Raw genomic sequence first — 12,661 nt, forward strand, 5'->3', positions numbered from 1 at the left:
GATACCTCAAATGAACACAAATTACATGTGGGCATTTGCTCTAGTCCTGATGCCTGGATGGTCTTTTGAAAATGCAGGCGCCTCCCTAAGTGTTCAACACCTGGGCTTTCCTTCCTTTCCTCTATCCTCTCAGCTGCCACAGGACTTTTGCACATACTGTCCCCACTTTCCGGAGCTCAGCCTTCACATCCCAACTCTTCTATTAGTCGCTCAGGAAAGACTTTCTCTCCTGCTTCCCAACTTCCCCACTATGAGGTCTCCCTCTGTACCCAGTTTCTTCTTCCTACACAAATAGGCACTTGCAGAAAATGTAAGAGTCCTCCCTAGATATACTGCAAACTTTGTGAAGGCAGGTAATACCTCTGTTGTATTCATCAACGTATCTCAGACCCTAACAATTGTATGATGCTGTACAGAGAGGACCATGTATAAAAACAGGTTGACTGAATGCATGAGCCCCTACATTTTACGGGACTGGTTTAAGAGTTTTATGTTAACTTCGTTGTTACAGAACCACTAAAATGAATTCTTGTCTTAGGAGTACACGAAACTGCACAACGACTGCTCCTCCCTTTAAAAACAACCGCAAGAATAAAGCCAAATAATCACTTCACTGGCAAGCACTGCGCGTGCGCTACTTTCCAGTTTCGCAACGTTCAGAGACCCTCTAGCAACAGAATCACCTTTGCGCTTGCTCAGTTCGGGGCTGTTCAACCGGGGGGCTGGTTCCAAAGAAAAGGAAATGGTCATTGCGCCTGCGTCATTCCTTCTAAGTCTTACGCTAGTTGCGCAGGCGCACAGGTACCATTTTGACCGTAAACATCCTGCCGATTTGAACCGAGAATTTGGGCGGCAGGAAGAGCTGCGGCGTAACGGCAGCCATCTTGTTTGTTTGAGTGAATCGGAAAGGAGGCGGCGGCTGCGGCGGCAGCGAGAGCTGCTCGGAAGCTATACCTCACAGGGGCTCCCCCCTTTCCCCGCCCCCTCCCCCGACCCTTTCCCCTCCCCAGGCCACCCAGTCGGCTCAACTCCCAGTGGAGAGCTAGGTAAGATACTCTGCCGACCCCTTCCTATCCTCCGGCTCCCTCCCCCCCACCCCTTCCCCACCGTCTTGCGAGCTGGGAGTCGGACTCCGGGGGGCGGGAGAAGGCAGCCCTCGCCGCACCCCGGGACGCTGGCCGTGCTGCCACCCTGGGAGCCCCCGAGCGGCGGTGCCGCCTGCCCAGGCCCCTTCGCCCCGGGCCCGGTCTGGGCCGGGACCCGCGCATTCTGGGCCCGCACATCGCCTGTTAGGTAACATGGTTCTGGTCCGTTCCGATGCCCCCAAAAGCCGTATTCTGCAGGACTGCCGGGGAGCCGCATCTCCCCGAGGCAGCCCTCGGTGAGAGGAAGAGGAAAATCCTGGGCCGCGGAGAGAGAGGAGGAGGTTTGAACGAGCCCGCTCTGGGGACCGGGCCGCCTCCCCCGGGGGTAAAAATGGCTGGCTGGGAAGACGCGGGATTCGGGGCGGGAGGCGGCGGCGGCGGCCGGGCGGCTGCGGTGTCAGCTCGGAGGGGCAGCTATCGTCCGGCGAGCCCGGGTGCGGCGGGCCCGGAGGGCGGTGGCGGGCCCCTGGCCAGGGATTCCCCTCTGCTTTTATGTAAAGGAAGATTTTTATGTTGGGACATTAATACTGGACAGATCAATCGAAAACGCGATCTAGGGAAGTTGCTTCTGGTTCTTAGGGATTAAGCATAATTGCCCACCCCCCGACTTTTCTAATAATGAAAGCTATTGAGTGTTGTATAGAGGCGTTGGAGTGGTGTCTCCTTCCTCGCTGAGAAAGGTTTTGCAAGTGATCTGTGATAGCGTGGACTGACACTGTCGCGTCGTGCTGCCGGACTTAGCGGCCTTCTCCAAATTTGAGAGGAGGCAGTGCTGGAGGGTTTTTCTGGCCACCTTAAGATTTGTTAGTCTGTGTTCAGCGTTCAGAAACGTGCTTGTGTTTTTAAGGGTCGTGTTTATCGACTTCTCTTTGCAATTGAAAGTTAATATTTGCTCCCATTACACGGTTTAGTACAATCACTGAATTCCAGGCGGGCGGGGTGGGGGGGATTCTGTCTTTAAAAGTGAAGGTAAATGCCAGCGAGCTGTGTGAGTCTGCAGAATTTTGGTGACAGGCTGGAGAAGTGTCCCTAAGTTGTAGAGTTATTAAATTCTTTGTTTAATCTTGGAAGCATGTAGTAATTGTGTTTGAAAAGACATTGATAAGGCATATGCCATATCCAATACGGAATTCTTTAATAGTTTGTAGATGGTTGAGGTGATAGCAAGTGCATAACTAATGGACATAGTGCTTTTTCTACACAAGTCAGAATTACATTGAGAGAGCAAGACCTTTAATTACCTTTTTTGTGTTTATAAAGGCCACACAGTAGTACAGTCTAGAATTGTGCATTACTTAGAGTGGTATGTGTTTAAAGTATTTTTAAAGTTGAGAATTTCTTTCCTTATAAATTCCTACTTATTGGAACACAAACATTCTGAGAAATACTCTCTTTATAGTTTGGCACAAAGAGAAACTTACAGTTCTTGAGAAGTAAAGATTCTGTGGGTTTTTTTGTGTGAAATTGTAATGTCAAAATTGTTAGGTATGATCATGCCGATTGGTGTATGTTGTGTGAGATGCTTTTTGAAATTATTTTCATCTACAGTGGTATTATGTTCCATATGTGTTCTATTTAAGCCTCATAATCCTGTTTGGTAAATATACCCATTTTATAGATGAGATGTTAAGTAACAAAACAACTAAGGAGGGAGGTGAATTTGAACCTAAGACTGATTGTAGAACTGTTCAAAGAATGTTAGTACTATCAAGAGGGAGGAGAGCTCTTCTGTGCAGGTTTGGTTGGAAATACCTTTTGTCCCTGAAACACTCCCCCAGCCCCCAATCTTAGGTATTGACATTTTCAGAGGGTAGTAAATCACTGAATTCCAACCTTCCAAGTTTTTATAGTTAGGGAAATTGAACTATGCAGATCAAGCAGCTCTTGACTCCCACTATAATTTTACTTTGAATAGGTGATATGTGTGTATGTCCCAAGAATAAAAATTTAAAAAATCAAACATTACAAAAAGGTAGGCCTCACTTTCCCAGCAGACCTGTTTCCAAAGGTAACCAGTGTCCAGACTTACATTTGTGCAACATGGATATGTTGTGTTCATTGCAAGTGCAGGTAATTTACATAGAAGCCCTCTTTTTTAATACATATGTTACATCATTCTTTAAGGCTGCATGGAATTGTGTTCTGTGGCAGTGTTAATTTGTTAAAGTCCCTTATTAGTGCCCAGGAAGGTTACTGTGTTTCTAATATTTTGTTATTAAAAGTCATACTAACAAGGCAACATAGTGTTATAGGTGTGGACTTTGAAGCTCAAGTTCAGTTTGCATGAACTATTCGTGTTGGCACAGTATTTATCCTCCCCTTTTCCTTGTTTCCTGGTCTATAAAATGGGCCAGTATACGTGTACCTTACATGATTGTCATGAACAGAGTGGACACATAAAATACTTAGAGCTTAGTAAGATTTAAACAAATGCTTAGTTATTAATATTAAGCATTTCAAAGTACATCTTTGGCATATTACTGATGGTGCAGTTTTGGTTAGAAAGTGTGAGTTTGAAATTTTCATAAGATGATGCCAAATTGCCCTTCAAAGAGTTCATACTAATTTCTACAGTTACCAGTACAACTGCGTTGCTTCTCAGAGATGAGCGAAATCCTGTGATGATTAACATCATCATAGATACATAAGCTGTAATTTGGCTTTGGCTTTTTGAAAAGCTCTTAAAATGCAGAGGGTGGGTGTGTTCCTGAATATGTTCTAAAATATCAGTCTTTCTGACATTTTGCATCAGATTTAAATTTTCTTTTTAAGATCAGTTGAAAAAAGTTGTTTGGGCTTTAGAAAAAATTTGAGAAGTCATACATATTTTGTAAAGAGTTAGTGTCCTGGCTGATGTGGCTCCATGGGTTGAGCACAGACCTGCGAAAGGTCACAGGTTCACTTCTCTGTCAGGGCACATGCCTGGGTTACAGGCCAGGTCCCTGTTGCCTGGGTGCGAAAGGGGCAATTCACACATTGTTGTTTCTCTCCCTGTCTTCCTCCCTCCCTTCCCCTCACTCTACAAGTAAGTAACTAGAAAGATATTTTTTAAAGAGCAGAATTTAGAATCTTCAAAACCTCTGGAAATTAATCAACTTTTTAAAGATCTGCTGACATTTGGCGTTACTAAGGGGGGGAAATGGTTTAAAAAGCAACAACGATTACACTTTCTTTGTATTTAGTTATAAGCCAAGAGTTGGTCCACTACTGTACCTCAGGCTTCCTTTAGTTACTGGGGTGATTTCCTCTTGCTAATTGTTTCCCAAAATAATTTTAGCAGCACTCTGCTTTAGTTACCACCCCCCATCCCATCCTATGCCAAGAAAGCATCTATTTAGGAATCTTTGCTTCTACATAGTTGGGATATTTTAAGCATGGTACTCTAACTAGCAGCTGAAGTGCTGCTGGCAGTGAGCAACTGACACCTGTTGAGAAGTACAGGCAGTTTAATTTCTAAAATCTCCAGAATTATTTACATATGTCAACTATTAGATCATTTGGTATATCTCATTTCCTTATTCATTAACCACGTATTTAGTAATTGTCATGCAGCAGGCAATATTCTAGGAGCTAAATATTAAGGAGTTTTTATGTGGAGCACAACTATCTCGTATAGTGAGAATTAGGACTTGGCATGTGACAGTGACTATTTCTAAGAACACACTGCCACATTGGAGTTCTACAAAAACCTTTTGATTTTATTTATAATGCTGAAGAGGCGGCTTAATTTTTGTGCTAACAAACTTAAAGGTTTCTAGTAGAAGCATTGATTTGCAACATAGGAAGCTGTCTTTGATTGTGGGAATATATTTTGATCTATAAAACATTGCTTATGCCCTGACTAGGTGGCTCACTTGGTTGGCACATTGTCCAAGTCACCAAAATGTTGTGGGTTCGGTTCTGGTTGGGGAGCATATAGCAGGCAACCAGTCAATCCATGTTTCTCTCCCTCCCCCTTTTCCCCTCCCTCCCCCTTTTCCCCTCCCTCCCTTCCTGTCTGTAAGTCAATAAACATATTCTCCCTCCCATGAGTGTTAAAAAAATAAAGTACTTCTGAGTGGGCTACAACATAGGCTTGAAGCATTATAATTTAATGCTTCTGCCTTAGAGTGTTGGATCTGAATTTTTCCTAGACTAGTATTCCTTAGTTCTTAATTCCATATTTGAGATAAGAAGTTCACAACATTAGTCACTTCATGAAACTTGTTTTTTCTTTTGAGAAAGTTTTTCTAGTGTGAATTAATGATCCCCTATAAGCATCTGCTCAGAAAATGAGAATTTCAGGACCCTTTACTATGATAAAAAATGGAGATGAACCATACTTGACCCAGTTACTTTTGTATCTCCCAACACTTTTGATAGGCATTAAATCTCTTTACTCTGGATCTTTTTTAAAAAGCTAATTCAAAAAAAATTTTAGGCCCCGGCTGGGTAGCTCAGTTGGTTAGAGTGTCATCCCAGTAGGCCAGAGTTGCGAGTTTGATCCCCCAGTCATGGAACATGAGACAACCAACCAAGGAATGCATAACTAAGTGAAACAGCAAAAAATCAATGTCCGTCTGTCCGTTCTCTTTCCTTCACCTTGCCTCTCTCTGTCTAAAGTCAGTTGAAAAAATTTTAAGGAAATTTTACATTTCCACGAGCAATGAATGAGGGGTGCTGCTTCTCTGTATCCTCACCAGCACTTGTTAACATTAATTTTTGTTTTCATTCTCGTAATAGGTGTGCAGTGAAATCTCCTAATTATAGTGATGTTCAGCATCTTCTCTTATTTGTGATCAGTATATCCTCTTCTGTAATATTTTTCATTTCTTCTATTCATTTTCTAATTGGAGTGTTTAAATTCTGCTTTTGAGAGTTTTTTATATATTCTAGATCCAAGTCCCTGTCAGGTATGGGGTTTGCCGATATTTTATTCCCTTGTGTATCTTGTTTTTGTATCCTCAGTGGGCTCCTCTGTAGACCAGAATTTTTAATTTGATGAAGGTCAGTTTATCAGTTTTTTTTTTTTTCCTCTTATGGAATGTGATTTTTGTATCATGTCTAAAAATTCTTACATTTAGGTACTAAAGGTTTTCCCTATGGTTTTTTCCCCCCCGAAACATTTTATAGTTTTGCATTTAAGTCTGTGATTTAAATTAATTTTTATATGACATTTGAGTTTTGAGTCAGGGTTTGTTTTTGTTTTGTTTTGCCTATGAATGATATGGAATCACTCAAGCATCATTTGTTGAAAAGACTATTCTTCCTCCTTTGAAATGTTTCTGTATTTTTGTGAAAAATCAGTTGGACGTATTTCTCTGGTTTTATTTCTGGGTTCTTTTTTCTATTCCATTTATCTGTGTCTTTCTGCCACACAATGTTGACTGTTGCAGCTATTTAATAAGTCTTGAAATTGGGTAGATTAATTCTTCCCATTATATTATTCTTTTTCAAAGTAGTTTTAGTTATTTTAGTTCCTTTGCCTTTTCATATAAATTTTAGAAAAAGCCTTGTCAATACCAGTAAAAAAAAAAATCTCAGTTGGATTTTGATAGGAGTCGTGTTGAAGTTTCATTAAAAACTAAACATACACTTAACAGTGCTGTCTGGACATTTGTCCCAGGGAACTGAAAACTTACACTCACAAAGAGTCTATATACACAAATATTTGTAGCAGTTTTATTTGTAATAGCTAAAAACTGGAAACAACCAAATGTCCTTCAAGAGGTAAATTGTGGTATATCCACCCCATGGAATGTTCCACAATAGTATGTTCCACTAGAAAGAACAAACTATTGGTACATGCAGCAACTTGGATGGCTCTCAGGAGCATTAATGCTGAGTCCAAAGAGCCATTCCAAAAAATCACACAGTACGATTCAGTTTATGCAGCATTTTCAAAATGACAGAATTAGAGATGAAAAGGAGAGTGGTGGTTGTTGGGCTGAGGGATGGGTGTAGCAGGGACAGAGAGGGTGAGATCTTTGTGACCATGAAATAGCTCTGTGTCTCACTTGTTTGGGTGATAGTTACACAAATCTACACATGTGATAAAACAGCAAAGAACTATTGCACACGTACCAACGTCACTGTCCTGGTTTCAAAGCACTTTTTATGTGTTATGGGTGTTCTTGAATTTATTTCAGTAAAAGCATCACTTGGATATCTTACTCTATTTGTGAACATTTTAGAAAAAGATAGAAATTCATTTGGCAAATAGACTTAAAAATCTTCTGTTGAAAGGGGAAAAATAATATAAGGGAAAAAATCTGTTTATACAGTTAAGATGCTCTCCAAGCTAAATTTTCAGGCTGCCTTTTTTTCTTTTGCATTGATACATTGGATTGTTGGAAGAAAAAATGTGAACAACATACTTGTATTTCTGCTAAGACCATTTCATTCATAAGATAAATGTTATACTGTATCATTGTCCTGAATTTAGTTTTAAAATAAGACAAGTGCTTTTCAAGTTCTTGAGTTGACAAACTGTATGTAATACACTCCCTTTTTAAGCCTCAACTTTTCTAAACTACTGACTGGGTCCAACCCACCTACTTTGTCTATGGTCTGGTGAAATGTAACCCGCTTATTAACACAGCGCCCATGCTCATCCTGAGCTGCTCATTACTGTGTAAAGCTGAGAGTCTCCGTTTTTAAGGGGTTCCAAAAATGAAAATTTCCACAAATTAATATGTGTGCCTGAGTGTATTTTCTTGCCATGAAGAATATATTCTCTACCTTTTGATCAGAAGCAGACTATTACCATAGTAGTCAAGATAGGGATGAAATTAAATTAACACTTGGTAGAACTTTCAAAATGAAATTTTTCCAGTGACAGTTTTTACTTTAAAAAAAAGTAGGACTTCTATTTTAATATTATAGTAGGGCACGAATATAATTTGACTCTTGTCCCTTTCCTTTCAGCTTTAATATTTGGAGGTCTTTTTCTTCCTCTCTCAAAATTAAAAGCAATAAGTTGTATTTTTTAATGCATTTAAATTTGTTCCTTTTATAGTTCTCATACTAAAAGGAATAGGAAACTTACTTTCAGATTTTTTTAAAAGATTTTATTTATTTATCTTTAGAGGGGAAAGGAAGGAAAAAGGGAGAGATACATCAATGTATGGTTGCCTCTCGTGCGTCCCTGGCTGGGAACTGGCCTGCAACCCAGGCATGTGCCCTGACTGGGAATTGAACCTCGATCCCCTGGTTCACAGACCCATGCTCAATCCACTGAGCTACACCAGTCAGGGTTATTTTCAGATTTTTTCATGTCATGAAATATTTCAATTTGTATATGGTATTTATATTAAGTTTTTTTCCTTTTCAGGTTTCCTCCTGTTTCATAGTCAACCAGAACAATGTTCTACGCACATTTTGTTCTCAGTAAGAGAGGGCCGCTGGCCAAAATTTGGCTAGCGGCCCATTGGGATAAGAAGTTAACCAAAGCCCATGTGTTTGAGTGTAATTTAGAGAGCAGTGTGGAGAGTATCATCTCACCGAAGGTACGTTTGAAGTTGCTATTTTTACTCATTTTGTTGATTGTTTACTGGTATGTAAAATAGAATTCTATGAAACAACTTTGGAGATAGGTCTCTATATATATTGAAGGCAAAGAGAAACCATAAATTATCCAGAGTTCCAGTTTGATACTCTCTTCTTACACAGATATTTTTATTTGCTTATTTTAAGGGTACATGAGTGTGAGGTCAGATAGTACCCAAATATTTTCTATTTGGCTTTCCAGGTGTTTTTATACTAAAATATGTGTGTGAGTGTTCCTCATGTACGAGTTTAGAAAATATTTGAAATAAGGACCCATTAATTAGAAAAGGTTGCAGAGGCAGATCTGTCTTGTCCACCTAACAGGTAGTCTCCATACCACTTGCTGCATATAAACTTACAGGAACACTTGCTCTTCTTGAAGATACCAAGTATTTTCCTTGTTTCAGAACTTTTATGCTTGCTGTGCCCTTCCCCTAAATACTTAATTCCTGTCTGTCTTCCACTAGAATGGAAGCCTCATGAATATCCTTACCTTATCTGCCTTGTTTACTGTTCTGTTCCTGGAGAGGCTTTTATCGACATCCTCTAAAACTGTTCTGAAGTGGTGGTCTGCACCCTTGGATTTCACAGATAGTGTAGCTGAAGTAATATGGGGTTTTTGTGTTGCCAAGAAAGGACCTGTAAGACACACAAGATGCAATTCATCAACATTTCATTGAAGGATACACATGTTGACTTCAAAAATATATGAAGGATAAACAAAATAACTGAAGTCCTTATATATTTTAAATAAATATTTTATAAACCTATCATCTGTGTTCTAAGTGTCTTTTTCTGGACATTGTATTTATACATATATGCACTAATTGTCCTGTTGTGAAAACATTCCAAATCCTAGCTGTCTGGACCAGCATTGGCAGCTGCTCTTCTTAGAATTGACAGTTTGGACAGTGCTGGCTTATTGTGTTAAATAAATAAGAGTAGTTCTTTATTGCGGAAAGAGTGAGGTGTTTTCAGAGGATTAAAGTGTGGATGTTGCAGAGACTTGTTCAGAAAAGTTAAGTGGGAAAGTATGTGTTTTAGATGGGGAAAATGAGAGTTTGTATTTGGAGTTACGATGATTTTTGCTGGTTTTAGAATTATAGCCAGTAGAATTTATTGGTTTTAAAGATGTTTCTGTCATTTCATTTATAAGACAATACTTATTTCAAAAATTTATTAAAATGAAAACTTTACAGGAAAATAAGTTATCTGTAGCCCTACCATCTAGAGAAATGTTCAGTATTTTGATGCCTGTGAGACTTTATGCATGAATTTTACATATTATTTTTTTCCCTTTTTGTGCATGTGCACAAATGTTGCATTAATTAACATGCTTTATAGCAAGACTGCATGCAGGGAAAGCTCTGTTCCTAGCTTTATTACCATTTTTGATGGTGGCGTTGCAGTGTCATAGTTTTCTATCCACAGAACTTAAGTGCAAAAAATAAAAAGAGAAATAGACTTAACCCACATTGAATTAATGTCACTTGAATATTCATAAATTCACTGTAGAAACACTGACCTGCATGATCGTGGGAGGCTACTCTAGGTGCTTCTGCGAATGCTTAGTGTGCGGCATGTGCACTGCGTGACCTCTGTAGTACTCAGAAAACTCTGCACTGTAAAACACGTTCGTCCCCTAGGATTTCAGGTAAAGAATTATGGACTTGTGATTCAGTGTTTTGATTGTGTAGGGTTTATTTTATCGGTCTTTTTTAAAATATATAATTCATGTGGGGTTTTTTAATTTTTGAATTTTAATTCCTCTTGTCTTATGCAGTGCAGCCATTGAAAATTATGATAATGTTACAGACAGAGCCTTTCCAAACACAGTCTGATCACAAAAACAATATGATGCAGTTGGTATGCACATGCCGAAAAAAAAAAGTACATGCATACATAAAAGCCTAAAAGTTATACCAAAATGCTATTATTGAAGATTTATCTATGTGGTAGTTGTAGGTTGTGTAGGTTGTCTTTATTTTCCTCTTTTCAAAAAACAGTAAATATTGCTTGTTGAATCTTTTGTTCACATTCATAAGTCTTTGTTTAACGTTGATGTTTAGGAATGTAGTTGAAGAGCCAGGTAATAAACTTATATTTTAGATTTCTGATGTACATTAACAGTTTGCTCTGTGGGGTGATTATACCAGTTTGCACTGCCAGTCAAATTGTATAGGAACATGATTTTTACTTTTTTTATAGGTATGCTTACTGAGACAGAGTAATGGAAAAGAAGAAATTTAGCTCTTTTATTGAAATTTATATGAGTCGGTAATCTGACATCCATAGCAAATATTGAGGGTGATTGGGCTTAAAAGGGCAACAGTTCTTTTTCATGGTATGTTGCGAGTGCTTCGTACCCTGTTAGCAACACTGCGTATTGTCTTCAGACAACCTGGCACATGAAGGTATGCACCAATAGCCGCAAAGCAAGGTATCCATTCATTTCCAGAATAATGTAGGTTATCGAATATTTGTGAGAGACCAAATAACTTACTCTAAGAACCATTTCTAAGTGGGTTTTTATTTGACTGATTTTGCTTTATTGTGATCGAATATAAAGATATTTCTACAGGGTGAAGTGACCTGAAAATTTGTAATGTTTGCTCTTGGTGTGCAGTGGAGATGCTTGGTTTAGTTGTTTAGAACAAGTGTCAGACATAGAGACACGTGGCTCAGTTGCAGCTGCATGCCTTTCCCTTCTCTGGTTGGAACAGCCGCTGGCAACCTCCGCAGTGCTTTCCTTGGATATACAGACTGTTCTTTATTGTACCTGCACCTTAACGTGAGCTAACAGTCACACTCCGAACCAGACTAATCCAGAAAGAAAGCCTTCTTCACCCAGACACTGCTGTTAAAGGCTGTGATTTGGGGTGAGATAATAGCAAGCAAAGTTTTTTCCTCTCTTCCTTTCTTAAATGAAGTTGAATTCAATATTAATTTTAAATTTCCTAAGACCACATTATAAAAGATTCTCATTTGCCATTAAGCACTAAGTCCTGGATTTCGTCACATCTATTAGAATTTTAGACACCTAAGAATTTATAGCTGTAAACTTTATAGTTTATGCTATAAGTCATGTCAAGTAGCCATAAATGTAGAGCCTAGGAGTCATCGTAAATAGGATTCTAGGTACTGTAGAGCATGCACATAAAGCTTAAAAATAACATTGTCTCATAAGTAATGTAATTTCCTCCTTAAAATTTATGCAGATGTTTAACAATGTTCTCTGCTAACTTAGAATTTGCTAACTTTTTGGTATGATTTGGAAGATGACCTGGCAGAGCTTGAGTTCATGTTGTCTTACCCCCTCAAAGAAAATTTTCTTTATCACAGTCAGAAGAGTTTTGAATCATCCTGTTCACATTGGGTATTTACTTCTCTCATTCTTTTCCCAACTCCTGCATCTCATCCCATGTAAACATTGGTCAAAATCTACCCTGAAAAAAAACAGGCCAAGGAGTATATTTTCCTGTGGGGAAAAACATGGCTGCCATTCATTATCCTTTATCAGTAAGCTTTTCAGCCAGGTACTATAAAATCCTCAGTGAAAAATGCTTGCATAATAATGATGTCATACAAGGATTCACTATTCTTAGTTTCTTGGCTACTTGTCCTCATACTTACAACCTCATTGGTGACTGCAAGCAGTTCAAAACCCTGCCTACTCACAATGCAGGAGAGGGAAGAGCATTCTTTTTTTCTTTAAAAACACACCTGAGGACAATTTCTCATTGCTTTAGAGGGAGAGAATGGGAGAGAGAGAAACATCAGTGTAAGAGAAATACTGATGGTTTCTTTCTTGTACACACCCTGAGCATGGATCAAACCTGCAACCTGGACATGTGCCCCAAGAATCACACCCGTGACCCCTTGGCTATGGGATGACAATGCTCTAACAAACTGAGCCACACTAGCCAGGGCAGGGCATTCTTCTGTAATGGGAAAATCTTCCTTAGAAACTCTCCGACATCTGGGATTTG

General features: G+C 39.3%; 1 protein-coding gene across 1 annotated transcript in view; it reads left to right on the forward strand.

The window, feature by feature from the left end:
* The first annotated feature begins 852 nt into the window (after positions 1–852).
* Positions 853–12,661, forward strand: part of RAD21 (RAD21 cohesin complex component) — a 29,685-nt gene continuing 17,876 nt past the window's right edge. Inside the window, exons 1-2 of the mRNA XM_037146381.2 lie at positions 853–1,046; positions 8,458–8,632. Coding sequence (XP_037002276.1) covers positions 8,489–8,632 — 144 coding nt within the window. The 5' untranslated portion in view covers positions 853–1,046; positions 8,458–8,488. The remainder of the gene's footprint in view (positions 1,047–8,457; positions 8,633–12,661) is intronic.

The sequence above is a fragment of the Artibeus jamaicensis genome, unplaced genomic scaffold (assembly GCF_021234435.1).
Source record: "Artibeus jamaicensis isolate MK-2021 breed Jamaican fruit bat unplaced genomic scaffold, CSHL_Jam_final scaffold_916, whole genome shotgun sequence".
Taxonomy (NCBI): Eukaryota; Metazoa; Chordata; class Mammalia; order Chiroptera; family Phyllostomidae; genus Artibeus; species Artibeus jamaicensis.